General features: G+C 43.5%; 1 protein-coding gene across 1 annotated transcript in view; it reads right to left on the bottom strand.

Moving 5' to 3' along the window:
• Positions 1-14,448, bottom strand: part of AP2B1 (adaptor-related protein complex 2, beta 1 subunit) — a 78,946-nt gene that overhangs the window by 51,600 nt on the left and 12,898 nt on the right. Inside the window, exons 5-8 of the mRNA XM_009326071.1 lie at positions 8,895-9,085; positions 6,515-6,736; positions 5,476-5,596; positions 3,167-3,262 (exon numbers count right to left, since the gene is read on the bottom strand). Coding sequence (XP_009324346.1) covers positions 3,167-3,262; positions 5,476-5,596; positions 6,515-6,736; positions 8,895-9,085 — 630 coding nt within the window. The remainder of the gene's footprint in view (positions 1-3,166; positions 3,263-5,475; positions 5,597-6,514; positions 6,737-8,894; positions 9,086-14,448) is intronic.

Below are 14,448 nucleotides of genomic sequence, written 5' to 3'. Positions count from 1 at the left end.
CAAGGTCCTGGACTTGGGTCGGGGCAACCCCCAGTATCAGTACAGGCTGGAGGATGAAGGGGGTGGGAGCAGCCCTGCCGAGAAGGACTTGGGGGTACTGGTGGATGAAAAGCTGGACAGGAACCAGCAATGTGCGCTCACAGCCCAGAAGGACAATTGTATCCTGGCCTGCATCCAAAGCAGCGTGGCCAACAGGTCGAGGGAGGTGATTCTGCCCCTCTACTCTGCTCTAGTGAGACCCCGCCTGGAGTACTGTGTCCAGCTCTGGAGCCCTCAAAAAATGCTTAGGGGGACGGAACACCTCTCCTATGAAGAAAGGCTGAGAGAGTTGGGGTTGTTCAGCTGAGAGAAGAGAAGCCTTCAGGGAGACCTTATCACAGCCTGTCAGTACTTAAAGGGGGCTTATAAGAAAGATGGCGGCAAACATTTTAGCAGGGCCTGTTGCAACAGGATAAGCAGTAATGTTTTTAAACTAAAAGAGGGTAGATTTAGACTAGATCTAAGGAAGAAATGTTTTTTACACTGAGGGTGGTGAAGCACTGGCACAGGTTGCCCAGAGAGGTGGTGGATGCCCCATCCTTGGAAACATTCCAGGTCAGGTTGGACGGGGCTCTGAGCAACCTGATCTAGTTGAAGGTGTCCCTGCTGATTGCAGGGGGGTTGGACTAGATGACCTTTAAAAGGTCCCTTCCAACCCAAACTATTTATGATTTCTAAGACCTGGGCTACTGGCAGAATCTCCTGGAACCAAAACAAATCCCCCTCTAATACGGCTCCTTCTACTTCTCCTTTGTTCCAGAAGAATCACTATTCTTACTGCATCCACTTCATTTCTTTTTCCCCTAGGAGCGGTGCTTTGTTTCCTTACAATCAAAGCATCAGATGACTTCTGCATCTAATGCTGTCAATGGAGCAAACCAATGCACAAGCCAGATACCTTCACCTCATGCTGTCAAGTCTAGCTACACCACACGGTTTGCTGTAGACGTACTCAAGCTAACTCAGAGCCCAGCTAGTCTATCCATGCAAAATGATGTTGTTCTGACATCCCCGAAACCAATATGATTACTTAAACCTGGGCAAAATCCATCAGCCTTGCTATTCAGCATGGGTATTGCTTACATTTCCAAAATGAGCGCTACCTCTGCTGTTAGCACCATGCACTGCTGCGCAGCAAAGGTAATGCCACACTTGCTCTATGGCGCACATCATAGCAGACAAATTTATTTACTGTCTTACTTTTCTAGGAGAGGCAATTAGTCAAAAGGTAGGATCCTTGAAGGCAGAGCTGAGGTTCCCTGTGAATACTCATTCATCAACAGCTCCCGCCAGCTGTGCCCTATGTCAAAAAGCAGATTTCTAAGCCTTGGGAACTTGGACACTGACAGCTGAGAGAATGCTCTTCCATTAGTCATAACTCACAGTGCAAACAGCCTCTAGTAAACACAGATGCACTGGGGACAGGGATTAACCCAGACATGAGGACACTGTAATGAGTTGCTCTATATTTGCCTTCTTTAAATCTGGTTCTTGTCAGAGGAGTAAACAGACCTCATCTTTAACAGCAGTGCCTTCAAAGGAGCACTGCTAAAAATCAAGGTTAACGCTACTTATTGAGACACACAATTACACAGTTAGAGGGTCACTGCAAGTTTGCTGGGACATTATTATTAGTCCTTTGCATATTGAATATGACTGTCACGGTATCAGGGATGGGAAGAAAGAATGTAGGGAATGAGGGCAGGAAAGGGTAAAAACTTCTAAAAACACCTTTATACTGCAGGAATACGCCGCCTTTCATGTGAAACGAGGACAGACACAGCCAAATCCTAGCGAGAAAGTTCCTACTGAGAACTAACGCAAACTCCCACTCCCCAGCACAAGCACTGCTACAAAAAAGGCTGCCACCAGCTTCTTTTAACTTCTCTGAAAGCGATGGGCCCTCTTCCATGCTCAAGAGCATTTTCTACTGTCACTGCCGTGGCTCCATTCAGACAGCCTCCTGCCTGCACCCAACATGGAAGGAGCACTCTGGTGTTTTGAACTGCAGGCATGAAATAGAGGCAGATCTGCTCCAGTGAGCCACACTTAAAAGAAAGCCCATGGCAGTGATAAGCCTTTAAGAGCTGAAGGAAGGAAGAGAAGGCTGCACAGGTGGTCGATTCTCTCAAGAGGACAGAAGTTGGTGTCCTCTTTACACAGACTTACAGTAGTTTAGCTGAAACAAGGGAAACCTGTGCACTGACACTATACTCAGCCAGGCATGATTAGGTTATTTAAATCTGCTGTCAGGCAATGCTCATGGGAACACACTTTAGCAAAAGCTAAATGAGCTCAGCTGAAATTAGAGCACTTATGTGACATTTTGCACTCAGTTATCAGTTTACTGAAAAGTACCAACACCACAGCATAAGTCTTCTCTCTCTTCACAGGCTTTCTGAGCTCCTGTCAGGCATACCAGATTCATTTACAGGGAAATTAACAGGGACATCACTAAAAAAAAAAAATATTCTATTATGAGCATTTTGGTGGATGTTCAGCCAGCAGAGGACATTTCAGGCTGTTGTTTTGGATAACTGCAGAGGTTCTTGGGAACTTATTTGCAAAAGCATCTAGAGCTAAAGAGAGCACACTCCAAATGAAGCTACAAGCTATACGGACCTTTAACACTAGATAAGCAGATAGGGTCATTCTATGTTTGTGCAAATTGCACTTAAGTGCCCCAAGTCTCCGTAATTCTATGCATACGTTCTATTCAGCTGAAACGGGACACAAAAGAGTTCATAATACTGAGCTCCTCTGCACGATCTCTTCTTCTCCCCCCCTTCAAAAGGTCAGGCAAAAGCTATTAAAGGAGGTCCCCATGGATAAGTGGTCATTGTTCCATTAAAGCCAGTACAGTAAAATATTCCATCAAGGATGATTTAGCTGCCTTGCTCTGCCTGCAAGCTGAGGTCTGAGAGGACCCTCCTGTGATGTACTCAACTGGAGCTCACAAGTCCTACTGTTCAGCTGGGGCTTTGCCCATGAGCATGATGTATCCAGGTCACTTGATTGTCAACACAGGAGCAAAGAAAATTTGTGTAACGTGGGAACGAGATGGCAAAGCCCATCATTGTTTTTGAAGACAGAGAGCCACAGAAAACCTCACGTTTTAGATACTTGCCTCAACCTTGATGGCACAGCGCCCAATTGCTCGGACAGCCTTGCGCACAAAGTCAACATCCACCTCAGTAGCATATTCCTTGAGCTCTGCCAGGACCTGCAGAGAAAGCGCACCAACGTGAGTCCCTGGGGTCACACAGAGAGAACATCCCACTCTGTCAAATGATGCTACTTGAATACCAGAATACAAGCAGGACGTATTCTTCCACAGCTAGCCACACACATTCAAAGCTAACACAGTCAAACTCTGCAAGCAATCTCTATCTCTGAAACCCACTGGCTTGGACTAGGCAGCAAGACTTGGTCTAGGCTAGCCAAAGCCAAAAGATGGCTCGGTCTAGATTATTTTCAAATTTCCCCAAACAAAAGCTAGGGGCAAAATCAGCCCTGCCAAACTTAAACGTTGCTATTCCTTCCTACACTGAAAATACAGTGAAGTAGGGGTCACATCCATGCACACAGATTTTATGTACCATTTATTCTACTTATTGTTCTATATTCATTGTATGCAAAGCTCTCAGCTATCACCATTTTTGATCGCTCCTTTTCTGTGCTGAGATGAACCTCTGGATCCCTACTGGATCCAAAAGGAAGATGCAGAGGAGATCTGAGGACACCCTGGAACACCTATACAGAGATTAATAACAGTGTGAAGATATTTCCCCTCTTAAGAACAAGATTTACTATTCTGACTCTTTTTTTTTGCTGATGGAAACTGAACAAGGGCTTAAACCGGGACCTGCTGGGATCTTACAGACCACTAACTAAAAAGCTACTTTGTCTTAAACAAATCACGTAGCTTAGAAAAAATTATTTTTAAAAAAGACCCTATGCAATTTATATTCCCTCAAAATCTCATTTGTTTCAGTTTCTCATGTCAAACATGACATCAGGGATTTCATTGTGATGTCACAAATAGATTGCAAGGGAGAGGTGAACAGCACAAAGCAAGACAGTTGTTTGAAAAATCTCTAGTCGATGCCAATTGCTCAGAACAATGACAAGATAAAGAAGCCTTGAAAGGCCAGACTGCAGACAAATAAATCTGCAAGGAGTAGACAGGACATCTGTGTTTTTAAGTTTTATTATTTCCTTGGATGATTTATGTTGCACAGTACTTAGAGCACGCTGGTTTAGTAGCTTATGCTTTTCAAATACTGTCCGAGTCCAAGTGCCTCGGATTCAGCTAGTCTGCTGCCTTGATCTAGGATGGGCACGGAGATGAAGAGTCTCGACAAGCACACAGGGAGGATGCGGGTAGAAACCTGCTCTCCTTAGGTCTCATTTCAGGGCGTATTTCTGATGAAGCTTGTGTTGTTTTTACGAATACCTCTTTAGAACCAGGAAGAGATTCATTCATTAGTCTGCAGATCCCAGTCCCAGACTCTGCCCTCCAGACACCACTGCCTTTCATCCAAACAACCTGCGTTATCTAAACATTATGCATTAAAATTGGTATGGAGCCTACCAAGAGTAAATAGAAAATTCTGAATAGATTCTCATGGAAACTGATTTTTAAAATGTTTTCCATGTCCCCAGCACAAAAGGGGTGTGAATTACCTTGCTCTGTTCCAAAAAACATCGGAGGAGAGAGCTGAAGAGAGCTGCTTAAAAATGTCATATTAAATGAAAGCGCTTTGAGACAATTAGGATAGGACAGTAATAGCACTAACCAGAGGCATTAATCATTCTGCATTAGTGTTAGGTCTTGTGGCCAGGGTGCCACTCGAGAACACTTCCTTTAAGAAAGGAATTTGGATTAAAACTACATCAAATCCAAGGAGAATCTACACTGTAAAGCAGTCTCAATTCAGCTTAGTTTTAGCTTTGTGCAATTTCCACTCTGGAAGCAAGTTAAGCAAAATAAAGGTTATTTTAGCTCTGAAGAGTGCCTGTGCAAGGGTTTAACAATTTAACTAATACACTTGAAATTCACACTTCAGTCATGTTTGGCCTTTCTGAATGCCTCCATTACAGGCACACCTCTCTCACTTGAAACAAGCCTCTCATTCCAACCTCACCACTAGCGGTGACTCATTTGACAGGAGACATCAGCTCTCCTCCTGGAATTGTAATCTGTAAAGCAAGAACTACCAAACGGTCACGATGCCAAGACATACCATGCTATTAACATTTAAATTACGGAGGAAACTCCAACACCTCCCATTAAGTAGCTGCAAAGAGCACTATACCAGGGACAGTGATGCCTAAAAGCCAGGACAACACTAGCAGCAAGTTGCATACATCCTCATGCAAGGACCATGAGAGGGTTTTCCATCCCCAAAACACATCAGAAGTTCCTCAGCTGACCTGGGCAATGTTTGCCTGAGAAGCTAGGCGGATCATGATGTCCAGTTTCTCCAGTTTGACATAGATGGGGTCGTTGTACTTCACAAAGAATACCTTGATTTCCTGCTTGAGGATTTCAGGCCTGGAGGGAACATAACATTGTTTCACTCAAGACTGGTAAAAACAATGGGCTCTATCCTAACCACAGGTATCTTTTGTTTAGAAATCTACCCAAACATTCACTGAGAAACAGAATGGTGTCATTTTGTGTCCCGGACATGCAAACAAACATATGAGAACAACAATTTTAAGAAAGTTAGAAGGCTGGAGAAAAAGATTGTTTAAATACAAAATGCAGAATTCAAGTGTGTCTAACTATGCCTACATCTCTACTTCCTCCATTTGAACTGCTGAGCCAACCACTGCAGAGCCAACCACTGCAGACAGTCAGTGGATGTCAGTGTTTTCAGTGAAAGAATAACATCCTCATCTCAGTGCAAAACCCACCTCCAAACTCATTTTCTGCTTTCACTTGCAAGACGCCAGTGCACAGTAACTCTGCCCTGAATACAGTCACAAAGTGCTATCCAACCTATCCCACCTTTCCAGCAAGGAACAACAGTATTTAAACATGCGTGTGGGAGTAAACTGGTGAAAAAAAACACCTACTGTATGTCAGCATGTCACCAGCCTGGCTCTTCTATGCTGAAGAGAATAGCATAGGCACATTGAGTTTCTACAGGTCACTATGAACTGTACAGTTACACCCTCCTTCCTACCTGCAATCTGATTTGTACTATAAGGAGAGGGCAGCTCTTACTGCTCTTAAAAAGGTGGTGAAAAGCGAGGCGGATAAAGATACACTGTATGATACTGGTATCACAAGTATGCTGTAAAGAAAACTAATTCAGGCTACCAGAGTCATGAGACTGTTTAATCTGTCCCTTAGGGGATCTGAACCTGGATTAAATGAAGTTCTGTGCATGTGGAAATATCTGAAGATCTGAGATAACCAGATGCCCTTTGACAACACAGGAATAACACCCCCCTGAGGCTTTACCTTTTCTGCACAATCAAGTTGATGTTCCTCAGGGCAACATACTGAACTTCGGGCTCTCCAGACAGCAGGGTCACCAGCGGAGGGGCAAGTTTCTTCAGCAGCATGTTGTAATAGTCTGAGTCCTTGGGAAGAAGTTCCAGGAACTTCATCAAGACTTTCACTGCTGACAGCACCACTGCTGAGTTGGCATGAGACAGCCGAGGGGTCACTCGTTCACAAATACTGAGACAGAGGAGTAAGAAAAGATTCACAGGCATTTCAGAATGTCAATTTTTTCAGATCTTATCTGAATTTAGGAGACCATACATGGCCAAAGACAGGTTCTTCAGACACTTCTTTGATTTGGTTTTGTTCACAAAGAACAGGCAAAGTCCTACTTTCCTGAACACAGCAGGAAGCAAACAAAAACGACTTCTCTCACAGCTTCAAGTTCTTCTCCTGCCACAGTTAGCTCAGGAACTCTTCCAGCTCTCAGCGTTACAGTCCCAACGCATGTTCAGTTTTTAGCACTTCCTGCCTTTGCCTGGTAGTATTCTCTATTTCTGCGATCTCGTCTGTCACTTACAAACACAACTTTAACAAAACAGCTATCAGAAAAACACTTTAGCCCCCATATAATCATTCAGAGGTGATACACACTTCTGGTTTGCTTGGGGTGTTGCTACCATTTCAACCATTTGTTTCTGCAAAAAAAGGTTTCTGTTACTCTGAAGATATAGGGAAAAAGTGACCTAAATACCCTCCCAAGTCTCAGCTTCACCACTTGCCTCACTGGATCCTATAATCAACAGCATCCTAAACAACCCATCCCAAGCAGAAAGGAAGTTTGGGTTCATATGGTCTTTCTTACAGCATCTGTCAAGTTTATTCCCACCCCCTCCTGCATATTGCTAACCCAGAACAATCTTATTCCCATCTGTGCCTCAAAGTTTCTTTCCCCGAGTGATTTGCTTTCAGCCACCCTGGAAGGGAAGCAGCATGGCTAAGTGAAGAGCAGAGGAGTCAAAGTCGGGGGCAGTCCCCAGCTGCTGCTGCCCAAGGTCACCTGGCTTGCCAAAGCTGCTTCATCTCTCCCTGCCTCAGTTTCTCCATGCACAGGGGTAATGACACCAGTCTTGCTGTGAAGGAGAACCCTATATAAAACTCGGTGCTGCCATTCTCCTATCTGAAATAAGGCAGGCTCTGAGAGTTAAGCTCCACACAAAGGAGTAAAAGTAGTTACTGCCCATCCAGTTTTATACACCACCCTTCAGAGGAATTACAGATGAGGAACAGGGACATGTTCACGGTTGTTCAAACTAGCAGTCCCTTTCTGACAAAGCTAGGATAATACTGGCCTGACACCCTGGAGATGTCTGCAGGTTTCTAGCGCTCATTAATAGCTGTTTCTGGCACAGAAACAGAGCACAAGGGGGAAGGAGGTAGGAGAAAAAAAAAAAAAATCAGCAAGGCTACTGGCAGGCTTCTTTAAAAAAACGGATTATCTGCTGTGCTTCAAAAAACAGTCAATGAAGAAACCCATCAAATTTGAGAAGGCCTGCCCAGGATTTTGCATGTGGGCTTGTACCCCTTCCTCCCCCTCCACCCCCCACATCATCTACATAAAATATATCAAGTCTGAGAATCCCCCTGTTCCAAGTAATTTTCCTTGCTGGTTCCTTGTTCTCTTGGGTACAGAATTTTACTTTTTGTGATTCTGGACACAGATGAAGAGGAGGCTTGAAGTGCACGAATTAACACCCCACTACCTACACCCTAAGGTCTTTGTATTTAGGTTTAGTCATTGCAGCTAAAGGTAAAAGCACAAGGGTGAATTTGGAGTGATAAGAAAAGTAATTTCCTAGCTTTATTTTCAGTTCTGTCATATCACAGACTAGTTTTTAGTTGGAAAAAATATTCCAGTCTCAGACCTGCAGTACTTTGGAAGCCCCCAAACCTGTAAGGGCTTCTTGCCTCTCAAAGTAGCAAAAACAGATTTGAAAGCTCTGCTTCAAAACAGAAGCTCCTCCAAACAATGCTTCCAGATGGGTCAATCATTGTTATAGGTTTGGTCTTGGGCTGATCCCTTCTCAGTAGTGCCAGTTGCCATAAGAACTAGCCTTTTAAATGGAAAAAAGTTAAAAAAAGCTAACGATAAACAGAGAAAGTGGTTCTGCAAAGGCAAGGGGCAGGTTTCCAGCATCAGCCCAAACTACCAAAAGTCGCCTCCCTTTCAAACCTCTTTTACTTCAAGTCTTATTTGTGCTGTTACAGACCTGAACAGAGACACCCCCCCGTTATTACAAGCCCTTTTCAGAATTGCAACGCTGCCAGAAGCCTGCAAGTGCCCTGCTACCAAATAACCTTGAATGGCCGGTGCAAAGAGCAGGAACAAGCATACCTCTGAGCTTCGCGATCATCCTTGGGGTTGTAGTTGGACAGACAGTCCAGGATGAAGATCTGGCCCCACTCTGTGCACTCATTTAAAGCTGTCAGCAGCTTGTTAATGTTCTGAGGGTTCAAATCCAGCAGGTTGCTGTTGGGATGCGATTCACTGATTTCCGACAAGGCAGCCACAGCGTTCGCTACCACCTGGGAGAAGAGAGAAGATGCGTTCTTTGCTAGCATGCCACCAGTGGCTTGGCAGGGATTAACTTGGGCTTAGCATGGGTTACACATGGGAAACAAGCACGGAGATCCTCGTGTGTGCTATCAGCTGCTCAGCAGCAGCTGCCATGTCAGTATCTGAGCCTTCAGGGACCCAGTACAACCTCACAAACAACCTGGAGAGCCCAAAGCTCAACTGTAACCTTGCCCTTTGCCAAAATTTGAGGAGTCTCTTGGGGAGGAAGTGAAAGAATAGCAGCACAGCAGGAGGGGGCTGCTGACACACAAAGGAAACACGAAAAGCCAGAATGGGTGCAAAGAGCATTTTGCTAGAGAAATTACAACTTGAAAGTATTTTTGTTGAAGACAAACAAAAGTTAAAGTCGCCTCTGGACAGAATGGGGACCTGGGACTAGGACCTCACAACAGACTTTACTCTAGAGGGAGCTAGAGATGGCATCAGAGAGTATCCACAGACACAAGAACATCTCACCTTCCTGCAGGCTCCAAACTTCCACCCTGGCTTGCTTTAAGTAGGCATCATATCCCCCCACTTCCAGGAGATGCTCAACTGATATAATCAAGGTCTCAAAACCTCTCATTGCCCTACTCGTTCAGGAATGGATGCCTCTTGCCTCATTTCCCCTTGGCAGTCCTGTGGCACACTCCTTAACATGATCCGAGAAATGAGAAGAACCCTCTCCTCAGTAAGGGATGTCAGATGCCAGGCAGCCTTCAGCTCTGTAGCAGTTCTGTCAGGTCACCCAGTTGGAAAGCAAACACAATTTCCCTAAAATGGACAACTCCTACTCAAGTTTTTAATAACACATATTTCACTTCCAAATAGTCTCCATAGCATCCATTTGTCTGCTTTACAGAGTTCCCTTAAAGCAAGCACTCCAGCACAACTCATCACTGAAAATATTCTTGCTACATTTAAGACTATGTAAGGTCTTCTCTTTTCTAAGCATGGATGAAAGGAAGCAGAGAGGAGATCCAGGGTCCAGCTTGGCAAGAGCGAGAAGAGGGAGCGCAACTTCTAATTCTTAGTTCCATGCTCAAGTTCAACAGTTATTCTAACAGATGCCATGTGAATATTTTTAAAATAGAAGAGTTGCAGAATATATATACAAAAATAGAAAATTTGCAGACGTCTTATTTTTTTAACTAACTAGAAAAGGGATTTAAGCCTGAGTTTGACACACAAAACTGATATACCCTGTGAAAAGGCATTTTCAGGATATTTTACAATGTATATCATGTCCAGCCCAACTGACAATTCATACCTGCTAAAGTGAAGACTTAAGCATTATATTCTATGGGATTAAGGCAAAGAAACATCTTATCTAAAACCATCTGATTCTTTGGATGACTAAAGATGCTTTTGATGAAGTATACTGAAAACAAGAACAGCGCGACCAGAAAATTCTCTGCATTGTTCCCGTCACTGCTTGTCATTAAACCAATATATTCCAAAGTCATTGCACAAGCACAGTAATGTTGATTGTTTTGCATTTCACACCTAGAGGTCAGAGATAGGATTTTGATCCAAGATTTTATGAATTTTGTTAGTTAAATGAGCCTTCTGTCACCAAAATCATTAGCAATCAGAACTGCTGTCTTCTTGTACTGTTTTAATGAGTAACTTATTAAGATACGCTGCTTATTCTTCCCATTATTTAATTTGCCTAATTCCTGAGTGGTTAATGTGACACAGCATAAAACTGAAGTAAAATACAGTTTTAGTTTCATCATATTTTGGAAGTTTTCAAGTGAAGACAAATCATAAAAAGCAACTGAAAAGCTCAAAACCATTAGGAAAAAGCAGCTATAAAATGAAATGAGGACTTTGGAAAAAAAAAAGTAATAAAAAAAGTGACAGAGCCAAAGCATCGCAGAAAGGTACCTGTCAGCTGTATGAAGGAATAGGGCTGAGCTTTGGCAAATGCACTCACACTGCCAGTCACTCCCTTCATCACAGTAATTGGGCCAAACCCTGGGGCAGGTACAAGTCAAAGCAGCTGTGCTTAATTTCTTTCCTCACAGAATAAGTGAAGTCTATTACTTTGAGTTTGCCACAGGCAAAGGGTGCACAGAAATGCTGTTACCGTGGGCTGCCTGGTACACAGTAGCTCCAACCCAGAGACCTGACCGTGAACGAGGTCTTGCTTTTAGGATCTTTTTGTGTTCTTTTCAGGAACTAGCATGGCAGCATAAACGCAAGCATCCAAATCAAAGCTGAGGATGGGACACTACATGGCAACGCGCTAGATGTCAGATTTCCATTAAAAGCATCCATGAGAGACTGTCAGATGGCAGGACACACTTAGGAGTATGGGCTGTGGTCTCCTTGGGTGTTACAAAAGAAAAAAAAAAAAAGGACTGCAAGGGGCTGTGAAACATTTGGTGGTAGCTCAGTTCTGCCAGATGGGCTGGGATATACAATCTCATAGTCCATAATTACAGCTGGTCCTCACTTTCTACCTTAGCAGAACAGTGCTGCTGTCAACAAAATAAATTAAGCAAAAGGGGATAAGGGAAGGGATGGGGAATATCTTCAAACTTTAAGCAACATTTATTTTAAAAAAAAGTACTTGCTGGCGATTCGCACTGAACATATTGATATGTTACGGTATGCCAACAAAAATAATTAGCATCTTCAAGGCTTTTTACACAGCCACAGCACAGTTGAAATGAAAACAGATTTCAGGAACCAGTCCAACATAAACACTGGTTCAAGTACGCACGCTCACCTCTCTTCATTGGCACTGCCACTGGCTTCATTACGAGACAGGAACATAGAGCAATACAAGCCGGCACTGCATGGTTTCATTCTACTACACGACTCCTACTTTGCTGACAGCTCTCACCAAGCGATGGCTCAGGCAACATGTAAACAAAGATTGAAGCGTTGTCCACAGTTTGGGATACTAACAGTTATCACTCAGGTATGGAAAAAAAGTCCATTAAGAACCAGTCAACACCAATTCATGTATTACATCAGCTGGTAACCTAGTATTTTATGTGACTACTTTGGCAGTCACATAAGTGTCATTGGAAATATTTAGAAAGATGTTGTGGCCAAAGAAAATCTACAACATCAAAGCCAAATCTTAAGTCTTCAACTCAGTTGATACTTCTTCCATAACAGAGCAACACAAGATAGCGATGAACAGCAAGTACAAGGTACAAAGTGATAAAATAAGCTACGCAGCAGGTTGGGTTGTCTACCTTGCAAATAAACAGCAGTGATGATGTACTTGCTGGGGGACATATTAAAAGTAAAGCTAAAGCTTTACAAGTGGTATAGAACGAAGCCCTCCATGGCAGTGGAGAAGTTTCACAGCCAATGCCATACCTTGGCTGAGGAAAAAAAGCCATAAGCTTCTTTAGCAAACAAAGTATTCTCTGCTTTTCAAAACATGCAACAAGTTCATTGTGATGAGAAACCAACCAGGAGTTGGATAACTTACTTCACAGATTGGAAGGAGACGACTAAAAGGACAAGAAACTAACATCTAGTATAGTCTTTAGTTCTCAAAAATAATGAAAAAAAACAAGGTCAACCCACTAGCCAGACATGTGAGCCCAAACAATTAATGAACAGGAAAAACTTTTAAAAGTTTAAACTTACAAGTTAACCCCATGCCTCACTTGACTCGCAATTAAGAATACCGTCTTTAAGCTAACAGCTACCAACCAATGAGAATCAGCCTAAAAAAACCACCTAGAAAGTACAAATGCAGAGCAGATTGAAGATTTAATAATAATAATAATAATAGGTCCCTGGCTTGCTGATTTAAATCCGTTCACCCTGGGACACTTCAACATTATTCAAATGCAGTCACAGCAACATCCCATTAGAGCACAGTTGAGCTGAATGACAATAAACCTGCTTTTTGGCTGGAATTTCCCAACAAATTTAGACTCTCAGAGAAGTGTCATTGGGATGAGGATAATGAAGTCTCACAGGCTCTTATTAAAAAAACAAAAACAAACCAAAAACCCCGCACTTAAAACAACATTACAGATTTAACAAGAACCCAACGTTTTTAAACCCACCTACAGACAAACCCCCTCTGCAGCCAGAGAGACCAGATCTGACCTCACGGAGAGCTGCAGAGGTAGGAACACTGATTTGCCAGTTATTCCTTCTGGCAGCTCAAACCTTTAGCTCAGAGCAAATGGTATAAAATACATCAACAAGGAGGAAAGGGGGTGGGTGAAAACCTGAGTGTCTGCCTATCAACCCACACAGAGAAGCTCTGCAGCAGGTGGGGGGGACAGGAGGGAAGCTAGGCAGATCTAGAACGCCAAACAGCCAAAGCAATCGGATTATTTTGCTAGCATCCCAGACTAATTGGAAATTAAACCAACTGTGTAACGGAGTTAACGAAATACAATGTTCTGCTGCTTAAAACAGGAACCTCTGGCTTACTATCCCATTAAAATGAGAAGAAAATGAAGACAAGGACGAAAAATTAAGAGACTCTGAAGAGATGCTGAGGAAAGGCAGCCTTCCCCACATAGCTGGAGGCTCCTACCTTCAAGAGAGCCAGGCACCACGTGATGTTTTCGAGAACGGAGAGGTGCTGACATTTTCAAAGAGCATGCTGAGCTTGCATGGCACCTTCGTGTCATTTAAGGACAGACTCCCAGGTGGGATATTAGGGGCATCCGCATGGATATGTGTTTCACAGGGCCACTTGTTTTCACGGCCACAGATGATGCTGTGTGCCTGAAAGGTCCCTAACAAGTACCAACACAGACAAGCTCGCTCTCCTGAGTACAGGACCCCTACTTCTGCTCATGTTAATTATATCTTTCATCTACAAGCCCCCCTTTACTTCGCTTCCCTAGAAATGGTCTATGAACTATTAAAATGGCCCAAGCAGGCAAGTCACAGAGCCTCTATGAACCTCTTGCATCGCTAACGCATGTAACGTGTGTGGCTTTAAATTAAAACCCTGGGAGACTAACACATCCCCAGTCTATGAACAGTCTTAGAAAGTAACAGCTCACCTGTTCAGCCTTAATTGTGACAGACTTCCAGAGCTCTGGGTAAGTAATTCATCTTCCACTAATTCCATTGCAGGAGATTGTACTTTAGTGCCTAAAAGCCTGGAACCGCACTGCTGGATAAGTGATCAGTTCCTGACCATGTCCCGAAAACTGCCTGGGTGGGGAAGACCTCCTGATTGCTTTTTGCAAGTGGAATGAATTTTTCTGGAGGTGGCAATGGAAGGGAAGTCAAAGTGTTATGCCTCCCACAGCATGCTTGCCCTAACTGGTTTTTGCACTTCCCTGCTCCTACTATGCACTGCAGAAAAATGCCACTTTGTGGCAGA

The sequence above is a fragment of the Pygoscelis adeliae genome, unplaced genomic scaffold, assembly GCF_000699105.1.
Source record: "Pygoscelis adeliae isolate BGI_AS28 unplaced genomic scaffold, ASM69910v1 Scaffold266, whole genome shotgun sequence".
Classification (NCBI taxonomy): domain Eukaryota; kingdom Metazoa; phylum Chordata; class Aves; order Sphenisciformes; family Spheniscidae; genus Pygoscelis; species Pygoscelis adeliae.
This window is presented reverse-complemented; position numbering and strand designations above follow the sequence as displayed.